We start from the raw sequence: 21497 nt of genomic DNA, 5'->3' as shown, positions 1-21497 counted from the left end.
CCTTTCAAGGTGCGACTACTACATAATTTAATAATTTAACCTATTATATTATATTATATATATGAAATGAATGTTACAGATGATGATGTGGCATAACGATGGCAAAGCAGTAGGCACTGTGGCCTTGACCATCCAAATTTGAGGGTTCAAGTCATGTTTCGGATCTGTGTGTGAAAGAGTTTGCATGTTCTCCCCAGCCTTGGGGGGTTACCTCCAGGTATCCTGGACTCCTCCTATAGTGCCTACGGACAGGTAGAGCAGTCCAACTAGAGTTTCCAAATTGGGTGTACCCTGCCTTGTACCCAGAGTGCCCCGCGATAGGCTCCAGGCTTCTCACAAACCTGTACAGAATAAACACTATGGAGATTGATTGTGAGATGATGATGATGATGATGATGATGATGAAGCCATTGTGTTTCTAACAGGTTCCTGTTGTAAGTGTTGACACAGTGGCAACTTTACATGTTCATATTAAAGGAATCAAAACATTGTTGAACAAGTCAACAGAGATCCTCATCAAAGCTCCAACAGAACTGAACATCATCGAGACAGACAAACCCATCTACAAACCAGGACAAACAGGTATCTTCAGACTTTAATGGCAGCCTAATAAGAGACACATTTGGTAGTTGATTGGAGACCAAGATCAACTGATGAAACAAGAGCAATCATAGTGATATCATCATTCAGTTTAACATTATAAAGATTTGCGATATGTTTTACAAGCAGACCAACATTGTTTTAAACAGTAAACCTTGCTTTGATAAGCTGAATTTGGGATAATGTTGAATGAATTGACAGTGTTGAAAATGCAACCTCAAAACAACAATATATGTATATATCATATTATATAATATATGTACAGTATAGCATTCATGATGCTTAATGTCCAGTTGCACAAAATATGACCGCATATCCATATAAAGTATCTTTAGCTTCATAACTGGGCTTAGAAATCACAACCTGTAAAATCTTCTAAAAGCTGCTTATAGGAGAGGAAATGGGAAAATGGCAAAATCTAACGCTTTGCACTAAACTACTGAATAGTACACTTATAGATTACACAGTACACAGTTGTTGACACTTTAGGTTTCAGGTTCGTAGCTTCAGAAAGAATCCAAACTATTGTGGTCCAGATGGCTGGTACAGTAAGTTCCATTAAGTCATGGTGAAATGTCATGAGCACTTGGTAGGTAAATGGTGTCAGTTCATAGACAGATCTTGACAGTTCTATATGAGTTTGGCATGGTTTACTAAACCTTAACATTCTCTTATGGACTTAATGCATAGTCAGTTTGTAGGTGATTTAAGGCACAGAGTCAGGTGTCCAGAAACCATCAATACTGTCTATTTGAGACAGTTTAGAACATTCTACCAAGAATTATGGAAATGTAGCAAAGTAATCTTATATATTTTTGTCTGGCAAAGTCTTGGTGACTGCACATGTTCCTTTAGCTACCAGTTATGCTGTAATTAAGTGTTTAAAACAAGTCAGCCTTATAATAAAACAGTATTATTGATATATTTTTTTCTCCCTAGTGATGTTCCGCATTGTTTCTCTGGACACCAACTTCCACACCCACAATCAGATGGTTTGATCAGTTTCTCACCTAGAAATATCTATCTATCTATCTATCTATCTATCTATCTATCTATCTATCTATCTATCTATGTGTATGTATATGCATATGTGTTTAATTTGATTCAAAGGTGTTTTTTCTTCTCCTTTCCATTTCAGTTTCCAACTATAGAACTGCAGGTACGATGTGTCATGTGAACAAATTCTCACTAACTTTTTGTATTTGTGTATAATATGCCTTTTCTTTAATATAAAAGTTCAACCTGAAATTAGTGTCTTATTACATTAAGGTTCTAGAGAACATAATATAAAAAGTCACACATTATTTGCTGATAAATGATGATTATTTCATGAAAAATTTCAGGACCCAAACTCAAACCGCATCGGTCAGTGGCTGAACACCACCACACACAGCGGTCTTGTGGATCTGTCGTATCCCATAAACTCTGAGGCCATGGAGGGATTTTATCTAATCACCGCCCGGGATGAGAAAAACAACCCTGTCACACGAACGTTTGAAGTCAAGGACTACGGTCAGGCGCAGTTTATTTTTATTATTTATGTCTTTAAAATACCAAATATATCTAATCTTTATTTTGGTGATAATATTGTGATGATCAGTATAAAAAAATGATATAAGCTATTAAGTGCCGTTATATCTTTCATATCACTTTGAAAACAATGTTTCAGTGTTTTATAACAAAAATACACTCTGCACATGATATAAATATTAAAAATAGATGTACAAAAATGTTGGTAAATGCAGAAAATAATGGTTAAAGTTCAGCTTGTATAAATTTTTAATTTTTACTTGGAATTTTTTCATAAAAAGAATTACTGATATTTAAAAAACACTGATATCATAACACGTGTCAAGAAGTAGTGCTTAGACCACTTTTATTGTTGCACATATAATGTGTTACAGAAATGTATAATTAAAAGATCTCACATAAGAACACAGTAAAAATTGGCAGTTATTATAATTAAATGTTAAACTATTTCTTACAGTTTTGCCAAAATTTGAAGTGACAGTCAAGTTTCCTCCAGTCATGACCATCCTGGACACCTACGCCATACTGAGGGTGTATGCCAAGTGAGTTAACAATCATGGTTTTTTTTTGGTCTTTTACGTAAAACATTAAAACAGTCAATATAACATCTGTAGTGTAATTCTGAAAGCAAACAATCAAGCTTAAAGATTTATGTCTGAATTACAACTTGTTGTTTTTTTATTTATTTTTGCATTGCTTCACTTTATTTAACTGTAAATGAGTATTGTTTTTAATAAAATGTGTTTAATTTCTGTTATTCACAGATATACATACGGTAAGCCGGTGAAAGGGACGGTGAAGGCCACCGTCTGCCGTAACAGCCACAAGAACTTGTTTCTCCCAGCAGGAAGTACACCACTATTAAATATTTGCAGGAATTATAAAACAGAGGTTTGTCAATTTTACATTTAAATCAACATGAAAAGCATGTATGTAAAATGAATAAGTTCCCTTATTTTTATTCATTTTATATATATTTATTTATGTTATTATTGTTTTTTATTATTATTATTATTATTATTATTATTATTATTATTATTATTATTATAACAAGTTTGCCGTTAAGTACTTTGCACCTTTTCATTATCCTAAGAACTATTCGGGTGGGGAAAAAAAATATTTGATGAAAGATGCCATAAAACTTGCTTTTCTAAAAATTCTAAACTTGCTGGATCCAGATGAAACATAGAGTCAAAAAGACGTGATCACCCTGACTTTAGAAAGTGAAAGTGCTGCCATCTATTTGTACCACTCAGTAACTAATCTAGTCACAAGCGACGAGAGTAGTTTTGTTACTCTTTGATGTTTCTGATATTACTGATGGTGTGTTTACGCTGTTCATGGTTCCTTTATGGTAAATTCATTATGACCTTCATTTCTATACGTTTAAAGCAATGCAAATAGCATACACACCATAGCGGAAGTAATATTACACATTTATACAAACGTCATCATTTTTAAGTCTGCTTTTAGTCTTTAAAGTGAATTATTAAATAATTTTTTTTTTTCTTCAGATTGATGCAACAGGTCTTGGAGAACGTGTAATAAATCTGAAAGACTTTGCCTTAACCGATTCACGTTACGAGACTTTAGTCACAGCTCACTGTGAAGTGGAAGAGCATGAAACAGGTTAGAGATTACTTTTAACAGTATTATTATTTTATGAACAGATGTTTGTACATAAAAACACATTTATTCTATATGTTTGGGCATTTTTTTAACAAAATACTGTAATCATGAATAAAGCAAACTGCAGTTAAAAATATCTTTAATTTTTTGACTACTGGAAAGCAAAGAGGAGTTTCTCAAGCCTAATTTGTGACCTTTTGACATTATTCATTTTTTTTTATCGTCAGATTTAGAAAAGTTCTTAGCAGAATAAAACTTAAACTTAAAAAAAAAGATTTATAATCATAAATTGCATTACTGTATATTCTCATAATTTTTTTTATATTTGAAGTGTACAAGGTTCATGCTGTATAATAACAAGGAACTTTATAGCTACTAGTATTGTACACAGTGTGCATAAAGCTTAAATTCCAAAATAGTTTTTTCACAGCAATAATATGGTAGAGTATAAGCTTTGTGCTAACGCTGTGTTTATCCTGTAGGCGTGACTCTGACTGGTTCAGCCAGCGCTCCTATAACAACCAATATTGTCACACTTTCATTTGAGGAATCACCACCAACGTTTAAGCTCGGAATGACTTACGAAGGAAAAGTAAATAATATGTTGACCTATTAATATAAATATATATATAAATACTATATTATGTTCTTAAAGGTTTATTACATTATATAAACACGGTGTCACTACCAGGTTAGTAAACGTCTGAAAAACTATTACTGTATAATGCACAATATGACGTTTTTGTTTATGACATCGTCCTCTGATGTTCCTGATTTTCTTCATTAGATAAAAGTGACTGATGCAAAGTCCAATCCCATGAGAAAGAAAGTGGTACATCTAACTGTAACTCATGGTAATAATAAACACTCAGACCAGAAGCTGGTTACAGATAACAAAGGGATTGCAGAGTTCTCGCTCAACACGCAACAATGGGGTGCGAACCCAGTCAGTGTACAGGTGGGTGGAGTCTTCACTGTAGTTTTTGCTGCTGCTGCTATTATTGTTGTTGTTGTTTTCCCTTTTTGTAATATAATAATAATAATAATAATCATAATAATCATAATAATAATCCTCATGTATTGTTCGTGTGACAAAGAAAGACCATCTCTATCTCCATCACTCGCTTTAATATTAATAAGGAAAAAAACAATAATTGTAAAACAAAAACTGATTTTTATTTTCCTTCATTCTTTATGCTAGCTTTTTAAAATCATTCTCTTGTTTTCTGTCGCATAGGCTCGGTATGAAACGACAGGCACACCAGCACCAGTTGGGAAGAATCAGCTCACACCGCACTACCCATCTCCGTCCCTCTCCCTCCAGCCTTTCTACTCCAAGAGCCAGAGTTTTATCAAGTTGTACAGCAGCTCGATGGCGTTCAGCTGCCATCAAAACGGCGTCATCAGGGCTCAGTACATGATACACAACAGCGCACTCAGACCGAACCAGAATACCTTGTCCTTCTTCTACATGGTGTGTTTTGCTTCCTCTATATCATTCTAACATGGTACTGTACTGCACTCACTAACGTTAAGTGATGTTTACAGAAGTGTAACTGAAAATGAAATATAATTTAATACATTACAGTTTATGCATCTTAATTTTCCTGTGTCTAGGTGATAAATAAAGGACAATTGGTTCAACAAGGACAAATCGTAGCAACCCTCGACCACGGAACAGGTTCATGAGCATCACACCATGCAGGACATCACACCACAACTTAGTAAACCAAAGTGCTAGTAAACTTTACGTAGCTGTTAAGCTAATATAATTGTACTCCATTTTTAGTAGAGCACAGGGGCAACTTGGTCATCACTCTGCAGAAGATGCTCAAGGTGACCCCGGTCGCTCAGGTGGTCCTGTACACAGTCCTGCCGAGTGGCGAGGCCGTGGCAGACAGCAAGAACTTCCCCGTTCAGCCATGTTTGGCTAACAAGGTCAGAAATTTTACATTAAAGAGGCCTATGTCTATAATTAAGATCATAGGGACAGTCAAAAGGATACATAGTTATAACATATATTTTTGTACAGACAGGCTGGCAAACCCAGATGAATTCCAGTAGGAGTTGAAACATGATTACATTCCTGATTACAATTACATGATTGATACAAAATGATATGAAACTGAGAATAAAATGTCAGCCACCATTTTGTCTCACCACCATGGTGTCCAGCCAAGAGATGGAAACCAAAACACCATACTGTAGATTCCTAACATCACATGAAGGGAGTGTCAACCGATTAAGAAATCCATCATTCAAATACTGTATGTTCCCAATAAAGATCAATTCTTGCCCTGGTTTAATAAAGCCATGTTCTCGACTGCCTATCCTGAGATGCAAAAGAACATAGATAAGAACATATGTGTTGATGCTTGAAAGCCTTTTCCTTGGCTCCTAACTGTAACTGTGCCTTGTTTAAGTGCTCATGTTCCCATATTTATCACATAACATTTGATCATCTGGTTTTATATTCCCAAAGAGATACAGCTGTCCCTGAGATATGTCTCATTCTGCTTTGCACATGTCTATCTCATATTCAGTCAATTCTTTTTGGTGGAATGGCTCCAACTCAGATCAGTTGTAGACTAGTGCTGAAGGTTATTTCATTGCTTATATTAATTTTATTTTTTATAATTGTTTTGTATTTTATTATATACATCTATTTTGCCACCAGAAGTTCTTAGAACCTGATAAACAGATACATTTGCACAAAATAATCCAATCATCATTTGTTAAGCTTCAAAGTGGGAATGGTGTTCTCGAAGTGATAAGTAGAGTTGGGTTTCCATCCCATCAATAGGTTTCTGTCAAAGCCCAAAATATTAATTGTGAAGATATTGAATGATATTAATTGTCCTGTTTAATATCACACATAACGATCATTTCAAAGTCATTTTCCTTGATGATACCTACACATACCGAGTTCTAAATGATGAATGCATCATGTTTTTCATAAACAAACAAACATATTTTCATTCATTTTTTAGGTCTCTCTCAAGTTTTCATCTTCTCCTGAGCTCCCTGGTGGTCATACGTCACTGACCCTGAAAGCTGCTCCAGATTCGCTGTGTTCAGTGAAGGCGATCGATCACAGTCTACTGCTGGTGCAACCAGAGAAGGAGCTCAACATCCAATCTGTGGGTTTAAACTGAAAAACTGTTCTCTAGTCCAGTTGTACAGCTCATATGGAATCTGTACTTCCATATGAGCTACTCAAGAAAACTTAAACTCTATTTTGACTGTGTTTTATATATATAGAGAGAGAGGAACGTTTTCTATACGAAAGCTAGAACCTGTACAGTCCTAGTTCTCTACTAGGACTGTGACACAAATGCTAGACTAGATCAGCCCAAGCAGAGCTCAAGCCAACAATCTTTGTGTTTTAAGGCTTGCATTTCACCCCCATGCCATCAGGGGTAAAAGTACATTTAATATAACTTGTAATTCTAACATGTACTAGTAAAGGACGTCTGATCCCCCCCTGTTATCATTTCGCAGTGTTAGAGATCAAAGAGATCACAATGCCAGTTCATATGAGGAATGATGTCACGCCTTGTCGTTCCAGGTGTTCAACATGCTGCCTGTCCAGAGGTTATCAGGATATCCGTACAACATCCATGATGAGTATTCCAACCCATGTGCGTCTAACCCACATTTGAGGAAAATTGCAGTGCTGCCAGTGAATCAGGGAAAAGTGGATGTGTACAACACCTTTAGAGTAAGACACCATTCTTATTTTAAGTACATTTTCAGTGTAGGATAATTAGGATCGCATTCTGAAATACTGTGTTCTGATTGGTCGAAATGGTGTTGATTAAGTTTCTATAACAGCAGCTCTGATAGTGGTCATATTATTGTGTTTGTTGTCATACAATAGTGTTTCCATGGTAACAGCTCATATATTTTGCACCTTGGCAGGATTCTCATAATACATAATCTACAATAGTTTATTGCTGGTTTATTGGAATTAGGCTGTTTCAGAGATATTCCATGACAATATAACATGCATTTAATAATAAAAAAAAAATTATGGAGATTAATTCTAGCAAAAATTAGCAAACTGTTGTGCTATAAGAGGAATAAAACACATAAAGATGTGCTGTTATAGAAAAATTATAAAATTCAACAAAGATCAAAGTAGATCTGCTTCTTTAGAGCCCTGTTGTTACTTATGGTCTGTTTATTTCTTACTTTTTAGCACTCAGACTGGTTACGTTGCGGACATTTCAAAATATGATTTATACATTTCTTGTATTTCACACAAAGACCAGCTTCATTGTGCAATATTCTAGTATTAGAATTATTAAAATATTACAATATTATAGTTATCGTGTTTTTATACAGTGAGTGGTCAAATATAAAATTGTTTTTTTTTCTACACATGAAAAACACGTCCCCTTTTGACTTTTAGGAGATTGGAATTAAAATCCTCACCAACGCAGATGTAAATAAACCTACAAATTGTGCTCCTAGTTTGCTGAATGAAAAGCGGATTTTCCAAGGTACTTGTTTTCTTTTCTGCCTTGATGATACTGTATGTATAAGCTCTTTCACTTCCACTGTCTGGCCAAAAACACGTATAAATCACACACTCTAACATTTTGTTGAACTTGTTAGTTTTAATTACAGTATGGACATTGGATTGAACATCTATTTTCATAAATGAATTTCAACATCTTGTATGTGTCAGGAGAGTCAAAGTCTCCTTTAGGCCATACCAAAAACTTTCACTGGGGTTATAGTTGGGACTCCAGTTCATATTGTGGAAATAATTATGGTGATCTAGCATTGAAGAAACCCTCCATAGATGTGATCCTCTGGTGGTTCAGTACATTCAGGTGGTCAGCTGACTTCATTTTATTGCCCCATGACATTGCTGAGTCTAGCAACTAAAGCAATTTTGCCCGCTGATGTTTTGCCACGGAGGTGAGGCATAGGCAAAGGTAACAGGCATCCTGGTTGACTACTGTACCTACTGTATCTGGGGTTATGAGCATCTTCTTCCCTTCTCCATATTTTCCCTCATTCTGTTAAAAGTTGATCATTGCATCACTTGTTGAGCAGATGTCGTCCCAGCTACCATATTTTGTGTTAAATAGCTAAATTATTTATGGACCTAACTAGAAATCCTATTTGTGCCCAAGATGCAGAACCTTTAGGCATGGATGGACATATTGTCATGGCCAAAAAACCCACTTCAGCTGACACAAGTTCAAACCAACCCATCGTTACTGTCCGCACATATTTCCCAGAGACATGGATCTGGGATCTTGTTCCAATCAGGTGTGTAGATTATCATGAGTAGTTTTTAAAATTAGCCCTTTAGTCTGTGTTTTTGATTCAGCACTGTTTCTCCCAAAGTCATTCTGGAGTGACGGCCATTAATAAAACAGTCCCAGACTCCATCACTAAGTGGCAGACTGAAGCGTTTTGTACGTCGCCTATCGGGTTCGGAGTCGCCCCGAGCGCTGAGCTCACCGCCTTCCAGCCTTTCTTCGTGAGCCTCACCATGCCGAGCTCCGTCATCCGAGGAGAAGTGTTCACGCTCAAGGCCACCGTCTTCAACTACCTCCACAGCTGTATGATGGTGAGATGAGATGTTTGGTCTAATTGTCTTTTCTCAAACTAACTCTAGTTATTGCTAAATCCCCTGTACAGTCCTGACCTAACTGTAAGTCATTCCTACTGTACATGTTTGGGACATTAAAGGAGTTCCTGGGAGGCCGGTGTTTCAGACGTGAAGCAGGCAGTTCCACAGAAATCTGGCTACCTTGATGGTGTCCAAGCTCTAGTGAAACACTGGGATAAGTGCATTAGTGTATCAGGGGGTTATATAGAGACATAAAGGGAGGTTTTTACTCTCAGAACTGTGTTCTGTTATTCTGTACAATCAAAAGTCCCAGTTTAATTGAAATGGCCCTCATACTTTGGGTTTTGGCTGTTAGACACGACCTTGTGTAATCTTTAACATCCTTACATAAAAACTCTTTTAAAGATTTATAAAAATAGTCTGACATGTACACTGCATGTTATTCTATCACCAATCATTGATTAGCATTTTAACCATCATGCATGTAAAATGTTTTACTACACAGATGATTGTGATGCATCCATTATTATATATGTCACGTTTCTGACATTATGACCTCTTTTTGTGACTTTTTTTAAGCAAGCATGATTTTCTTTTCCCCTGTACACACGCTAGTCACGTAGCTTATCTGTGAATACCTAACAACTGAGGATGAAGTTGGTTTAGATCTCAGATAGCTGATGAACTGGGAATCCTGTGTGTTAAAGGTGAAGGTGACTCTGGCTGACTCAAAGCAGTTCTCAGTGCAAACGTGTCACGGCTGCAGTTATACACAGTGTGTGTGCGCTGGTGAGAGCAGGACCTTCTCCTGGACCTTCACCCCGCTGGCTCTGGGTAGGTCAAACTCAAAGCTCACTCAAAACACTCCAACTGGAATTTGACCTTTGGGAATATTTAATGTACCTTCTTTGTCAATAACAATCTCATTTATGCTTTTTTTTAACATCCAGTGGAATAACAGACATTTTACATGTGAGAGATCAAAGGAAAAAGGCTGACAAATGAGTCTGTAGTAGCGCAAATAAACACTATGTGGTGAACAGAAAAGCATCTCAGATGCTGAACCTATTAAACCTGTAAATGGACTAGAACCACACTAACACAACTACACATCAGGGTTTCTGCTTAAAACACTCTTAGCTCTGATCTGTCTCATCAACAAGATATTTTCACCTGGAGAATTTTTTTCAGTATGAAAGTAGATTGGGCCACCAAAAAAAAAAAGAACCTGTTTAAGTTTTGGCTTTTTTTCTCTGTTTGACTTTAATCTCAGGATAATTACTTTAACCATTTATAGGGCACTTATTGAAATACGTGGAAATTTTAAATAAAGGCTTTTTCCAATATATATATATATTTTTTTTTTTACCTTTTGTGATTTTTTTTTTATTAAAATGATTCATTGCAAATTAAGTTAAAAGAATTTACAATTTATGGCTCATTGGCTGTGTAAGATAATATATTTTCACATTCTTCACATTTAAAAAAAAAAAAATATATATATATATCCACAGTACTGTCCTAGACAACCTGCTTTTTCAGCACAAAAGTTCTTATGGATTTTTTTTTTTTTTTTTTGGAGTTAGTACAATCTAATCTAATTTCCAAACATTGGTACCCCAACAACAAAGAAAAGAAAACAACTTGTTACACATTATGTAAGATTCCAGACAAAAAAAGGTAAAAAAAAAAAAAGGGGGGGGGGTTTGCATACTAAAAAGTGAACAGGTGGTTCTCTCTCTCTCTCTCTATCTCTCTCTCTCTCTGTGTGTGTGTGTGTGTGTGTGTGTGTGTGTGTGTGTGTGTGTGTGTGTGTGTGTGTGTGTGTGTGTGTGTTATAGGTAAGGTGAGCGTCAGTGTGACAGCGGAGGCCGTGCAGTCATCGAGTCTGTGTGGGAAGAGTCCAGTTACAGTCCCAGAGAAAGGACGCATTGACACGGTCATTAACACACTCCTAGTCAAGGTGATTATATTATTACTTACAGAAATCATTCTATTTTAATTAGAGTTATACAGTAGATTATATTTAGATAATACTGTAGATCATTAGTATGTTCAAAATAAATTTTATTATGTTTATATATATATATATATATATATATATATATATATATATATATATATATATATATATATATATATATATATATATACAATTTTAATAAATGTATAATTACTTAAGCAGCTGTGCTGTGTGGGCTAAAAACCTTTTCATTGATGCTGTACAGTAATTGTGATTATTACACTATTTTCAATTGTCTTTTGTCACTTTCAGCCTGAAGGAAAGAAACAATATAAAACCCACAACGTGCTTCTCTCCCCAAAAGGTCAGACACACACACACACACACACACACACACACACACACACACACACACACACTTCTTATTCTTTCACCTTGTTCAGACCTGATACATTACAGTGAATAAAGTGGTGACTATCAGTAGACTTCATGCTTCAAGAGAACTTTAGAGGAAGGTGGATCTCCTGGAACAGGTTTCAAGGCCTTTACCAGAGCAGAGATCACTAACTCCAGTCTCAGAGTCGGTCCAGTTCAGTGTGTTCTCATGTTAGAGATCATTAATAACTGAATGTGGACTTTGGGGACCCGGTGGTGGTTCTGTACAGTTGTGGTTCTCTGTCTCTGTTAGATGGTACAGCGGAGGAGAAGGTCTCACTAACCCTGCCTGCGGTATACGTGGAAGGTTCAGCCACGGCCTCGGTCTCTGTGCTGGGTGAGTCCTAGAACTCTTCTGATTTTACCACCTTCAATAATTTTGTTTACAGTCTCGAGTCTCCTAAATTTGTTCCATGTTTAGCTTTAAGAATGGCCAGACTTTCATATATATTTTAAGATACCTTGTGGAATAATTCTCCAGACTTCATCAATCAATCATTCAAACATTAAAAAATATCTAATTTAAGGCCTGAACCTGCGGGAAAGATGATAAGAGATGATCAGGCCGGAGTTTATTCTTTAAGAAACAGGGTATCAAGACTTTTGCAAAGTATTTCACAGTATACATAAATTAAGCAAAAAAAAAGAGAAGAAAAATGTCTTGCTACTATTATGTTCATGTTTTTTTAACTAAAATTTGCATAATTCACAGATTACTATTCTTTTCATCAATATGTAAAATAGATCTTTTATTTTATTTATCTTATATTTATGTCAATTTTATCATGTTCTATCAAGTAAATGAAGACCTAGCAAGAAATGCTAAGGCTGTGTTAACGTCATGTCTCTGCAGGAGATCTGATGGGTCGCGCTATAAGGAACCTGGCGAGTCTCCTGACCATGCCCTACGGCTGTGGAGAGCAGAACATGATGAACTTCGCCCCTGACATCTTCATCATGGAGTACCTGCAGAGCACCAACCAGCTCACACCGGCCATCAGGAGCACGGCCAGGAACTACCTCGTGAGCGGTGAGGAGTGTTTACAGGACAGAACGTCTCTTTAGACAGGAATAAAACATCTTAATGAGACCAATCTCTTTTAAAATACCTCTCTGGAAGTTGGGAATAATAAAAGCAAGGTTAAAATAAGATTTAAAATGTATTTAACTTGTTTTGTTTTTCGTCTCCTGAGCAGGATATCAGAGAGAGCTGAACTACAAGCACACTGATGGATCTTACAGCGCGTTTGGGAAGAGCGATGCTTCAGGAAACACATGGTGAGCTTTAGGGGTAACATGAAACAACTAAACAAATTATAAATAATAAATCTCTTTTCATACAAATATTAAAATCACTCATACATTCAGTAAGAAACATATAAACCAGCGTATTATACAAAAGAAAGCAGACCCCGGTAGGACTGCAGGAGGTCTTCAGACATTTAAACCTATTGGGGACATCATGGCTGAGAGTAAACTTCTTTCACTTAAACAAAGTAAAACAGATGTGACACCATTCAGCCATCAGTCGTTTACTAGCACTTGGATGAAAATCGAAACCCTTTATAATTTGGAAGTAATATTTAATAGCAAACTTAATTTTTGGAAACAAATAAACTTAGTTATAAATTAAAGTATCATATTATTTTCCAAGGTATATTCAGTCTGTTTCAGATTTTGAAAAGGTGATAAATTTATGCATTTATTGGCTCCAGGCAGATGTGAGCAAAGTACAGAAAACCTGTACTTAAGGAAAAATAGGGATTTCACAGGGCAATTACTTTAGGAGAATAAAAACTCTCTCTTTCTTTCTTTTGCTTTCTAAATATAACTGTATTGTATTGTATTGTTTGGTTTAAAGCGCTGCTTCTGTCTGTCTGTCTGTCTTTTAACATTTAAGATCAAAGGGTATTTTTGAGTTTTTGGTGTAGCTGCTCCAAGGACTTATTTAGCTTCTAATATAAAATCCGGATACTTTAAAATCTTTGGCTTTCAACTAAAGATAATGTTAAGGATCAGATTTTGTTGTTGTTGTAAAACGTGATCAATAAATGTACTTTTGTTTTGATTAGATGATTTTCTTTGAATTAAAGATTTGATTTGATTTAAACATCTTCAAAACCTACTACAGCCATTTCATTTAGGACCAAAAGTGCTCTAAAAGAGACATTTTACAGTAGAAACAGTAAATATCTATGTGTTTTATTCCTTTTATACCACAACAGTCCAAACAAAAAAAAAACTATTAAAAATTTAAATATTTAAATATATAATTAACTATTAAATTATTTATTAATTAAATATCGCATTATATTTTTATCCATTTTGTTATACATTACTTAATGTGAAATGTGTGTGTGTGTGTGTGTGTGTGTGTGTGTGTGTGTGTGTGTGTGTGTGTGTGTTGTCAGGCTGACGGCGTTCGTGTTGAAGTCTTTCGGAAAGGCGAAGCCGTACATCTTTATAGATAAGTCGGTTTTGGATCAGGCGAAGGCGTGGCTCGGCCGGCAGCAGCAGAAGGACGGACACTTTGCTTCAGTGGGAAAACTCATCCATACCAACATGCAGGTCAGAGTCCAACACCAGGTCCTGTTAAAGGGGAAATTATAAAGACAGAGTTGTGGGATGAAATGGAGTTACTGCTGCAACTTTAAAGTTGATTATTTTGCGTTAAAAAGAAGACATTAAGTGTTTTATTCTTCTTATATCACAACAGTGCCGTAAGAATTGCAGGATGACAGTTATTGTTCTATTCTATGTTTGGTAGCCCTTAAATCCCAGACCATTTTAGACATGATTTGTTTTGCAGTTTTTTTTTATTGCATTTTAATAAACATACTGTACATTCGGCTCAGGGTTGTGCAGTATAGAGTGTGATATCCTTTTTATCAGGACAAAATAAGCAATATAATAAACTGAATTTTTTTTTTTAACCAACTATACAAACATGACTGAGCACAGTTTAAAAAAAAAAAGATTAATTTTTTTTTTTAAATACATTATGCTGTGTTGCCAGCACGTATCTGTGCCACTTGTGATATAAGTAACTTTCAGTTTTTAAAAAGCTCTTTTGATCTAATGCTATAAAGTAAAAGGTAATTTTTTGAATCAAAACATTGACACTGGAGACTGCTTCCACAAATGTTATATAATTTTTTATATCTCTCTCTCTCAGGGAGGAGTGAATGATGAGGTGACCCTATCAGCGTACGTTACAGCTGCAATGCTTGAACTCAATTACACCATTACAGTGAGTCATGTACAGTCATTATAGTATTTTATATTAAAGACAATACTTGTAACAAATGTATTCATAGAAAATTTCAATTAATTGCTTTTAAGTTTTTTTTGTTGTTGTTTACAAAAATGCTAATTTGCATACAGAATACAAACATTCGCATTGCTGTAGTAGCTCAGGGAGGGAAAAAAAACTCTTTAATATCCTTAAATTCTTATTGTGAACAGTGTAGTCTGATTTTTTTTTTCGAAACGTTCTTTTTACATTTTTTCACAGGAAGTATTACTGTATACTGTATATTTGTTAACCTGCTGTTTGTACGACAGGATCCCGTGGTGAACAAGAGTCTTACGTACCTGAAGAACGCGTACCCTAAGGTGACCTCCACCTACACCAAGGCTCTCCTCTTCTACACCTTCACCCTCGCTGGAGATCAGGGGATGAGGAGCTCACTCATGGCAGAGATGTGTTCAAAAGGCATAGTTTCAGGTTCGGTGTTCCTACATCTCTAAAAAAAAAAAAAATGCAAACAAACCAAGGCCAGGGTTGAGCAACTCGGGATCGGATTTTCGTTTAGATATGTTGCAGTTTGATTAGAGATGATAAATGTTGAACAAGTAACTGTAAAATATATTGAATAGCTATTAACATAGGAACAAGTAAAAAAATTATTGGTCCACTTGCTGAATATTCATGGAAATGACTGCAGCATTGTCTGAGCTGCCTTAGCTGTACAGTACTGTGCTTGATGGTTTCTTTAACTGTCAACCACTTTTACACCTTCAATGACCAGAAATTTCATAATGAGTCCTTCTTTGACTTGAACTCCCCGTAGATGAAGAATATGGAGGTGGAGCTTCATTGGAGATGATGTAGTGTACGTGGTGTGTAGGAGATTACAGTACGAATCTGGAAATCATTATGGAACAGATTATGTTGGTATTTAAGAGTTTTCATAAAAAAAGTGGACGTTTGGAGAATGTTTTACTCCAGGAAACTTGGAGAATGTTTTGATTTGGTAATATTTGTGTGCTGTAAATCCTGTACTATATATACTGACATATTTGAGAATGTCAGTGATTTGATTGAATGCTTTGTCTTGGTGAATTTGTGTAAATGTTGGACAATGTTGGTGTTTATTTTGGTGCTTACTGGAGAGATGTAGGTCAATGACCTGAGTGTCTATGCGTCTAATATCTCCAGCGGCGGATGGACGGCACTGGAGCAATACAAATGATAAGTCAGTGAAGAACTCCTTGGATGTGGAGATGACCTCATATGTGCTCCTGGGCCTGATGTCTGGACCAATGATGCCTGGGTTTGATCTGGGTTACAGCGCCAACATCGTCTACTGGCTTTCCCGGCAACAAAATGCCTTCGGGGGCTTCGAATCTACACAGGTGCAAACATCTAAACATTATCAACCTCACAGTTAAAAAAAAATGCTTTCCATTTCAAAATTCAACTTTTACCCCAAAACAAAATACACCTTAATGATAGATACCATTTTTAACAACAATTTTAAATTAACGAAACAGTTTATGTTTGAAGTTACAAGACAATAAAATGAAAAGATTTTGTTTAGAAGGAATTATCTTAGCTTGGAAAGACATGTTGTGTGTCACTGCCAGAAGCAATATTTAATGAGGAATGATAGTATAGTAAGTTAATGTAATATTTACAGTAAGGGTGAATCTTATAAATAAATAATACCAGCATTAGTGATCTATAAGTTGTTCTTATCGTCCTCTTATCCATCATCTAGGACACCGTGGTGGCTCTCCAGGCTCTGGCGAAATACAGTGTCACCACCTACAGTCCCAAAGAAAGTGTAACTGTCACTGTAACATCACCATCGAAGGTGAAGAACACGTTTACCATCACAGAGAATAACAGGCTGCTGTATCAGGAGGCCCAGCTGCATGAGGTCCATGGAGACTACAGCATCAGTGCCAAAGGACAAGGCTACGTGTACATGCAGGTTGGTGTATCACCGTTTCACACTTTACTTACTCAATTCAGTTTCTGTTTAAAGTGAGCAGGTTCTCAGAGATGCAGTCTGAATAAATGAGCTGTGCTAATATTGCATTTTTTTTTCTTTTAGTTTACTCTGCAGTACAACATCCCTCCTCCACCTGACCACTCTTCATTCACCATCTCAGCCTCAGCTATTGGAAACTGCAAGGTCCAAAATCCATCCCTGTTACTGACCATTACAGTCACGTGAGTTCTACTACAGCTGCTTATTCCACAAGACCAGAAACTAAAATAGTGATCCCCGTTAATACATGTAATTAAAATCAAGCAACATATTTAGTTGCAAGCAATGATGAACGGGCCCAAGCACCTTTGCCCTCACCACCCGGGTGCCTCACAATGGGACTTAATGGGATGTCACTCTATATGATATCACCCAGGAAATTATTAGCCAATTTTTGACAGAAGTTATAACATATTTTATAGCTAGATAATTAGATATAACTAAAGATGTTATTATATAGTCCAACATTTATTTTGGTTTCATTATTAAATAAAAATTTTTGTCAATAAATATGCATAATGTGAGGATATTGTCTTTCATAATTTTTTGGATTCACCTTTTGTAATTAGTGGTATGTTAACGGCAGGTATAACGGCCACCGTTCAGAGACCAACATGGTGATCATCGACATCAAGCCTCTTTCTGGATTCAGCATAACCAAGAAGTCTGTCCATCTCGTGAACAGCAACCCTCATGTAATGTAGATTGTTTAAAGCATGAACACTGATCGACATATTTATTTATACTGAACTGTTTAAAACATGAGCTCACTAAGAGCCTATCAAATAAACGGCTCAATTTTATTCTTATTCCAGTCGACTAATGGAGCTGTGAAACGTGTGGATCAAATAGATGGTGACACATTTATCTACCTAAATGGAGTAAGACCACACACACACACACACACACACACACACATGCACCACTTAAAAAAAAATAACTTACTAAAACAATTTCTAAACATATGGAGAATCATCATTTAATGAAAGAAGAATCCCAAAAATATTGGTCGAATTTTTAGAACTAAGCTTGTAAAACTAAACAACCACGATTCCTTATCTGATTTGAGGTTTTAGGGCTTGTTGAGTTGAGACATCACACCACAAATCATTGGTGTGCCGGTGCATTTGTTGGTGGATGAAGCAATCTCTATGAAAATTGGAAGTTGTTCAGCAGCTTTTTCTTGAGTAAATTTTACTAAACAAAAATTACAGTGAATTACAAACTTAAAATTTGCATTATGTTATTTTGTGATAAACTTTCAGTCTTCTGTAGACTTTCCATTCTGGCTCCTGGCCAATTTGTAAGGTTGAATCTCATTGGCCAACTTGTTGGTTGTGCATACTCACCTTTAATGACCAATAATCAGACACACACACACACACACACACACACATACACCAAGAAGCTCCCATCACCTAACACATGGCTCATGCTTCGACTCCATACAGTTTGGGGATGAGTCAAATTTGATCTTGCATCGAGGCACTGCACAAAGGTTCATGGGCTTTCAGTCAGTTGCAGTTTTTAAACTCTTATAAAAAAAAATGTCAAGAGTACGTGAGAGAGGGTAGTGCATCAGGGTCTTTCATATAGTCTAAGGCTAATAACAGGTTTCTGCAAAAACATAAATGGTGCTTGGCTCTGGTTTTTAACATCTTCCAGTAGGATCCCTTTTACCTTTACCTTTTTTTTTATTTATGTCTGTGCTAGAAAACCTTGTGTCAAAAATAACAAGCCACTCTCAAATCACCATGGCAACTGATCAGCGTTACCACCAAAAATGGTGCCAGTTTCCCAAAATGCAACGCGAAATAAACACAACATGACATATCAATCTCTTTATTAGCTATAAACACTTTAAATGGCCTCAATTTTCTAATTTAGCCTCTATTTATTTTTTTTAAAATTAAAAAGGCAAGTAATACACAACTTGTCATATTAGAGACAACCCACAAAAAATGAACTCATCTGTTTTAAAAATGTCAGAAAAATGCCAAATTACAGCTTTACCTCTATAATTAAAACAGGAATGGATTCTTTTTTATACAGAGAACAGAAATAATTTCCTTTACGTCTGTTTTAGCTGATACATGGAGAGAAGAAGGTGTACACCATGACCATCGCGCAGGACGTTGTAGTGAACAACCTGAAACCAGCTGTTGTGACGGTGTACGACTACTACCAGACCAGTACGTGTTTATCTTCTCTTATTCATCAACCAGTAAAATCTTTACATCTACAGTATCAGAAAAAAGAACTTCTTTTGCTCTACAAGACCTGAAGCCTAGTTTCTCTTTTTCTTCTCCTTCTTCTCCAGATGAGAAGGCTGTAACAGTGTACACCTCTCCATGTGGGGCTCACTGAGAGTCTCGGAAGATGTTTTCTTCTCCAGATGACTTTTTCATGGGAATTCTTCACAAAAGTTCAACAACTTTTATTAATCAAAATATTATTTCTCTCTAACATTCTGCATAATCTACTACATAAATCATTTATAGATTAAATGTCACTCAACAAGACAATTCATATAAGGAGATCAGACAGATCACCATAATAATTGTGTTTTGATGAACTTGGACGATGACATTTACTGAAAGAAAGTGCACAGATTAAGACTAAACATGATTTATTTGCTATTACTGATCAAACACTAGAGTTGCATGTCTATGGTAAATCCATGTATTTTTTTTCCTTCAGGTACTCTATATCTTTTTTTTTTTTTATGTTACTGCATGCCTAACAATTAAACCTGTGTAATCATGTTAACATCTCTGTATTTGATGTTTTTCTCCACAGTCTAGCAGATTTGAAATACCTTGCAGTTTATAAGTCAAGACCTTATTCCTCTTATTCCTCTCTCTCTTTGGTTGAAGACTGATCGAAATGATCTAAACTGATCAAGTGACTTTTAAATGCATGAAGCCATGTGCTGCGAGATAACCACAAAGAATAAAAAAAATCCAATTAAATGTGCCAATAAAATTTTCATTTGCACTGATCTTGTCTTGTCTCTGTCTTTTTTTCCTCATCCTAGTCTATGTACAACTGTTGATGAATTACAATCACTCAGTGCATAGCACAGCTTGTTTCCATTTGTTGGTGCTCACAAAACTGCCTTATTTATTTAAAGCAAATTAATTACATGACTGAATAGATATAGTTTAAAATAATTAAGTGTGAGAAAAAAGTACCAAAACTAAAAACACACAAATTATCAATATAACAAGAAAATTACGAAAAATATGTATTTTCTGCTGTACATACATAGACATACTATATATTGCATTGTAAATGTGCCTGTGACCATATTTACTTATTCTAAGGTACTGATTGGTGCGTGAACATTAAGTCGTAGTTTTCACCTGGAGAATTGTGTGTTAATTGATTTCATGTTATACAAACATTAACAGTCAACAGTTTGGACAAAACAGTTACAAAATTAGACACAAGTTTGGATAGATTTTTTGTATTTTATAACAATACTTTTTTTTTTTCTTTGAAATAACATAGCTATTATTTTAACTGTTTAAATTAACTGTTTATTTAACTGTTCTGGAGTAGTTCTTGCAAGAACAGTATTGTGTCAAGTGGTTTTGCAAAACCCATCAAACTCCATGATGAAACTGGCTCTTATGAAGACCATTTAGGACAGCAAAAAGTCAAAGATTGAATATGCAAAAAATAATATTTTATTTGGCACATAAATGATTGTACAAAGTAGTGAAATGCAATTGCAATAAATCCAGACTGTGCAAAAAAAAAAAAAATTAAACAGTGCAAACAAGAATATAAGATGAGTGTGTTAATACACAGACATTTTTGTTGTCATGGTTTAGTAAAGTGACTGTGTGACTGATATGCCAAATTTGATCAGTTATTTGTGTGTATTTAATGCAATTCAGTCTTGGTGTCCTGAATTTTGTCCTGGGAGCTGCTATTCCCATGGACAAAGGGCTGAATGATATAGTATAAGAAGATCCTGTACTTCCTCAACTGTCTGAGGTAGTACAAATGCTGCCTAGCCTTCTACACCAGTTAAAAGATATGGTGTGTCCAAGTCCCCAGAGATATGGACTTGAAGCTTTTCTCCCTCTCCACCAGAGTTCTATTGATCTTGAGTGGTGTGTACCGAGAATATTGCTTTCCTTGCCTGAAGTCCACCACCATGTTTTGGTCTTTAAAACATTTAAGTCCAATTTGTTGGATCTCCTGAAATCTCCTCCAGATAAGCTAGAGGAGTCATCTGCGAATTGAGCACGTTGAGCATAGAAGTCATGGGTATAAAGAAGAGCAGCGGACGCAGAACACAATTTCTAGGAGATCTGATGTTCAGTCTGATGCTTTCTGAGAACTGATGTCCATCCGATCTTTACCACCTATGGTCTGCTCAGGGTCCAGGAGCATAATGAGTGACCAAGTCCTAATTCACTGAGCTTCATGATGAATCTGGAAGGATCTACAGTGT

At 35.8% G+C, this 21497-nt stretch overlaps 1 protein-coding gene across 1 annotated transcript; it reads left to right on the top strand.

Annotated features, from left to right (window-relative positions):
- Positions 1–576: 576 nt before the first annotated feature.
- On the top strand, positions 577–19591 carry LOC128530265 (alpha-2-macroglobulin-like protein 1). The gene is made up of 33 exons (XM_053504098.1): positions 577–582; positions 1540–1592; positions 1739–1759; positions 1944–2112; positions 2588–2672; positions 2895–3021; positions 3645–3759; positions 4242–4351; positions 4547–4717; positions 4997–5233; positions 5377–5440; positions 5549–5697; positions 6750–6899; positions 7328–7480; positions 8174–8264; positions 8913–9045; positions 9124–9349; positions 10060–10186; positions 11194–11315; positions 11628–11679; positions 12004–12087; positions 12604–12780; positions 12947–13028; positions 14162–14318; positions 14926–15000; positions 15315–15477; positions 16192–16388; positions 16754–16969; positions 17093–17211; positions 17616–17724; positions 17845–17910; positions 19116–19221; positions 19350–19591. Exons 2-33 carry the CDS (start codon positions 1542–1544, stop codon positions 19394–19396), a joined length of 3951 nt encoding a protein of 1316 aa, XP_053360073.1. The 5' UTR covers positions 577–582; positions 1540–1541; the 3' UTR covers positions 19397–19591.
- Positions 19592–21497: the final 1906 nt, after the last annotated feature.

The sequence above is a fragment of the Clarias gariepinus genome, chromosome 9, assembly GCF_024256425.1.
Source record: "Clarias gariepinus isolate MV-2021 ecotype Netherlands chromosome 9, CGAR_prim_01v2, whole genome shotgun sequence".
NCBI lineage: Eukaryota > Metazoa > Chordata > Actinopteri > Siluriformes > Clariidae > Clarias > Clarias gariepinus.
This window is presented reverse-complemented; position numbering and strand designations above follow the sequence as displayed.

What these genes read in the sequence shown, in the direction of transcription:
- LOC128530265 (XM_053504098.1), top strand. Translation starts at nt 1,542, where the DNA reads ATGTTCCGCATTGTTTCTCTGGACACCAACTTCCACACCCACAATCAG. An exon ending in TTCCAACTATAGAACTGCAG is followed by an intron (nt 1,760 to 1,943) that starts GTACGATGTGTC and finishes GAAAAATTTCAG; the next exon opens with GACCCAAACTCAAACCGCAT. An exon ending in CGTGCTTCTCTCCCCAAAAG is followed by an intron (nt 11,680 to 12,003) that starts GTCAGACACACA and finishes TGTCTCTGTTAG; the next exon opens with ATGGTACAGCGGAGGAGAAG.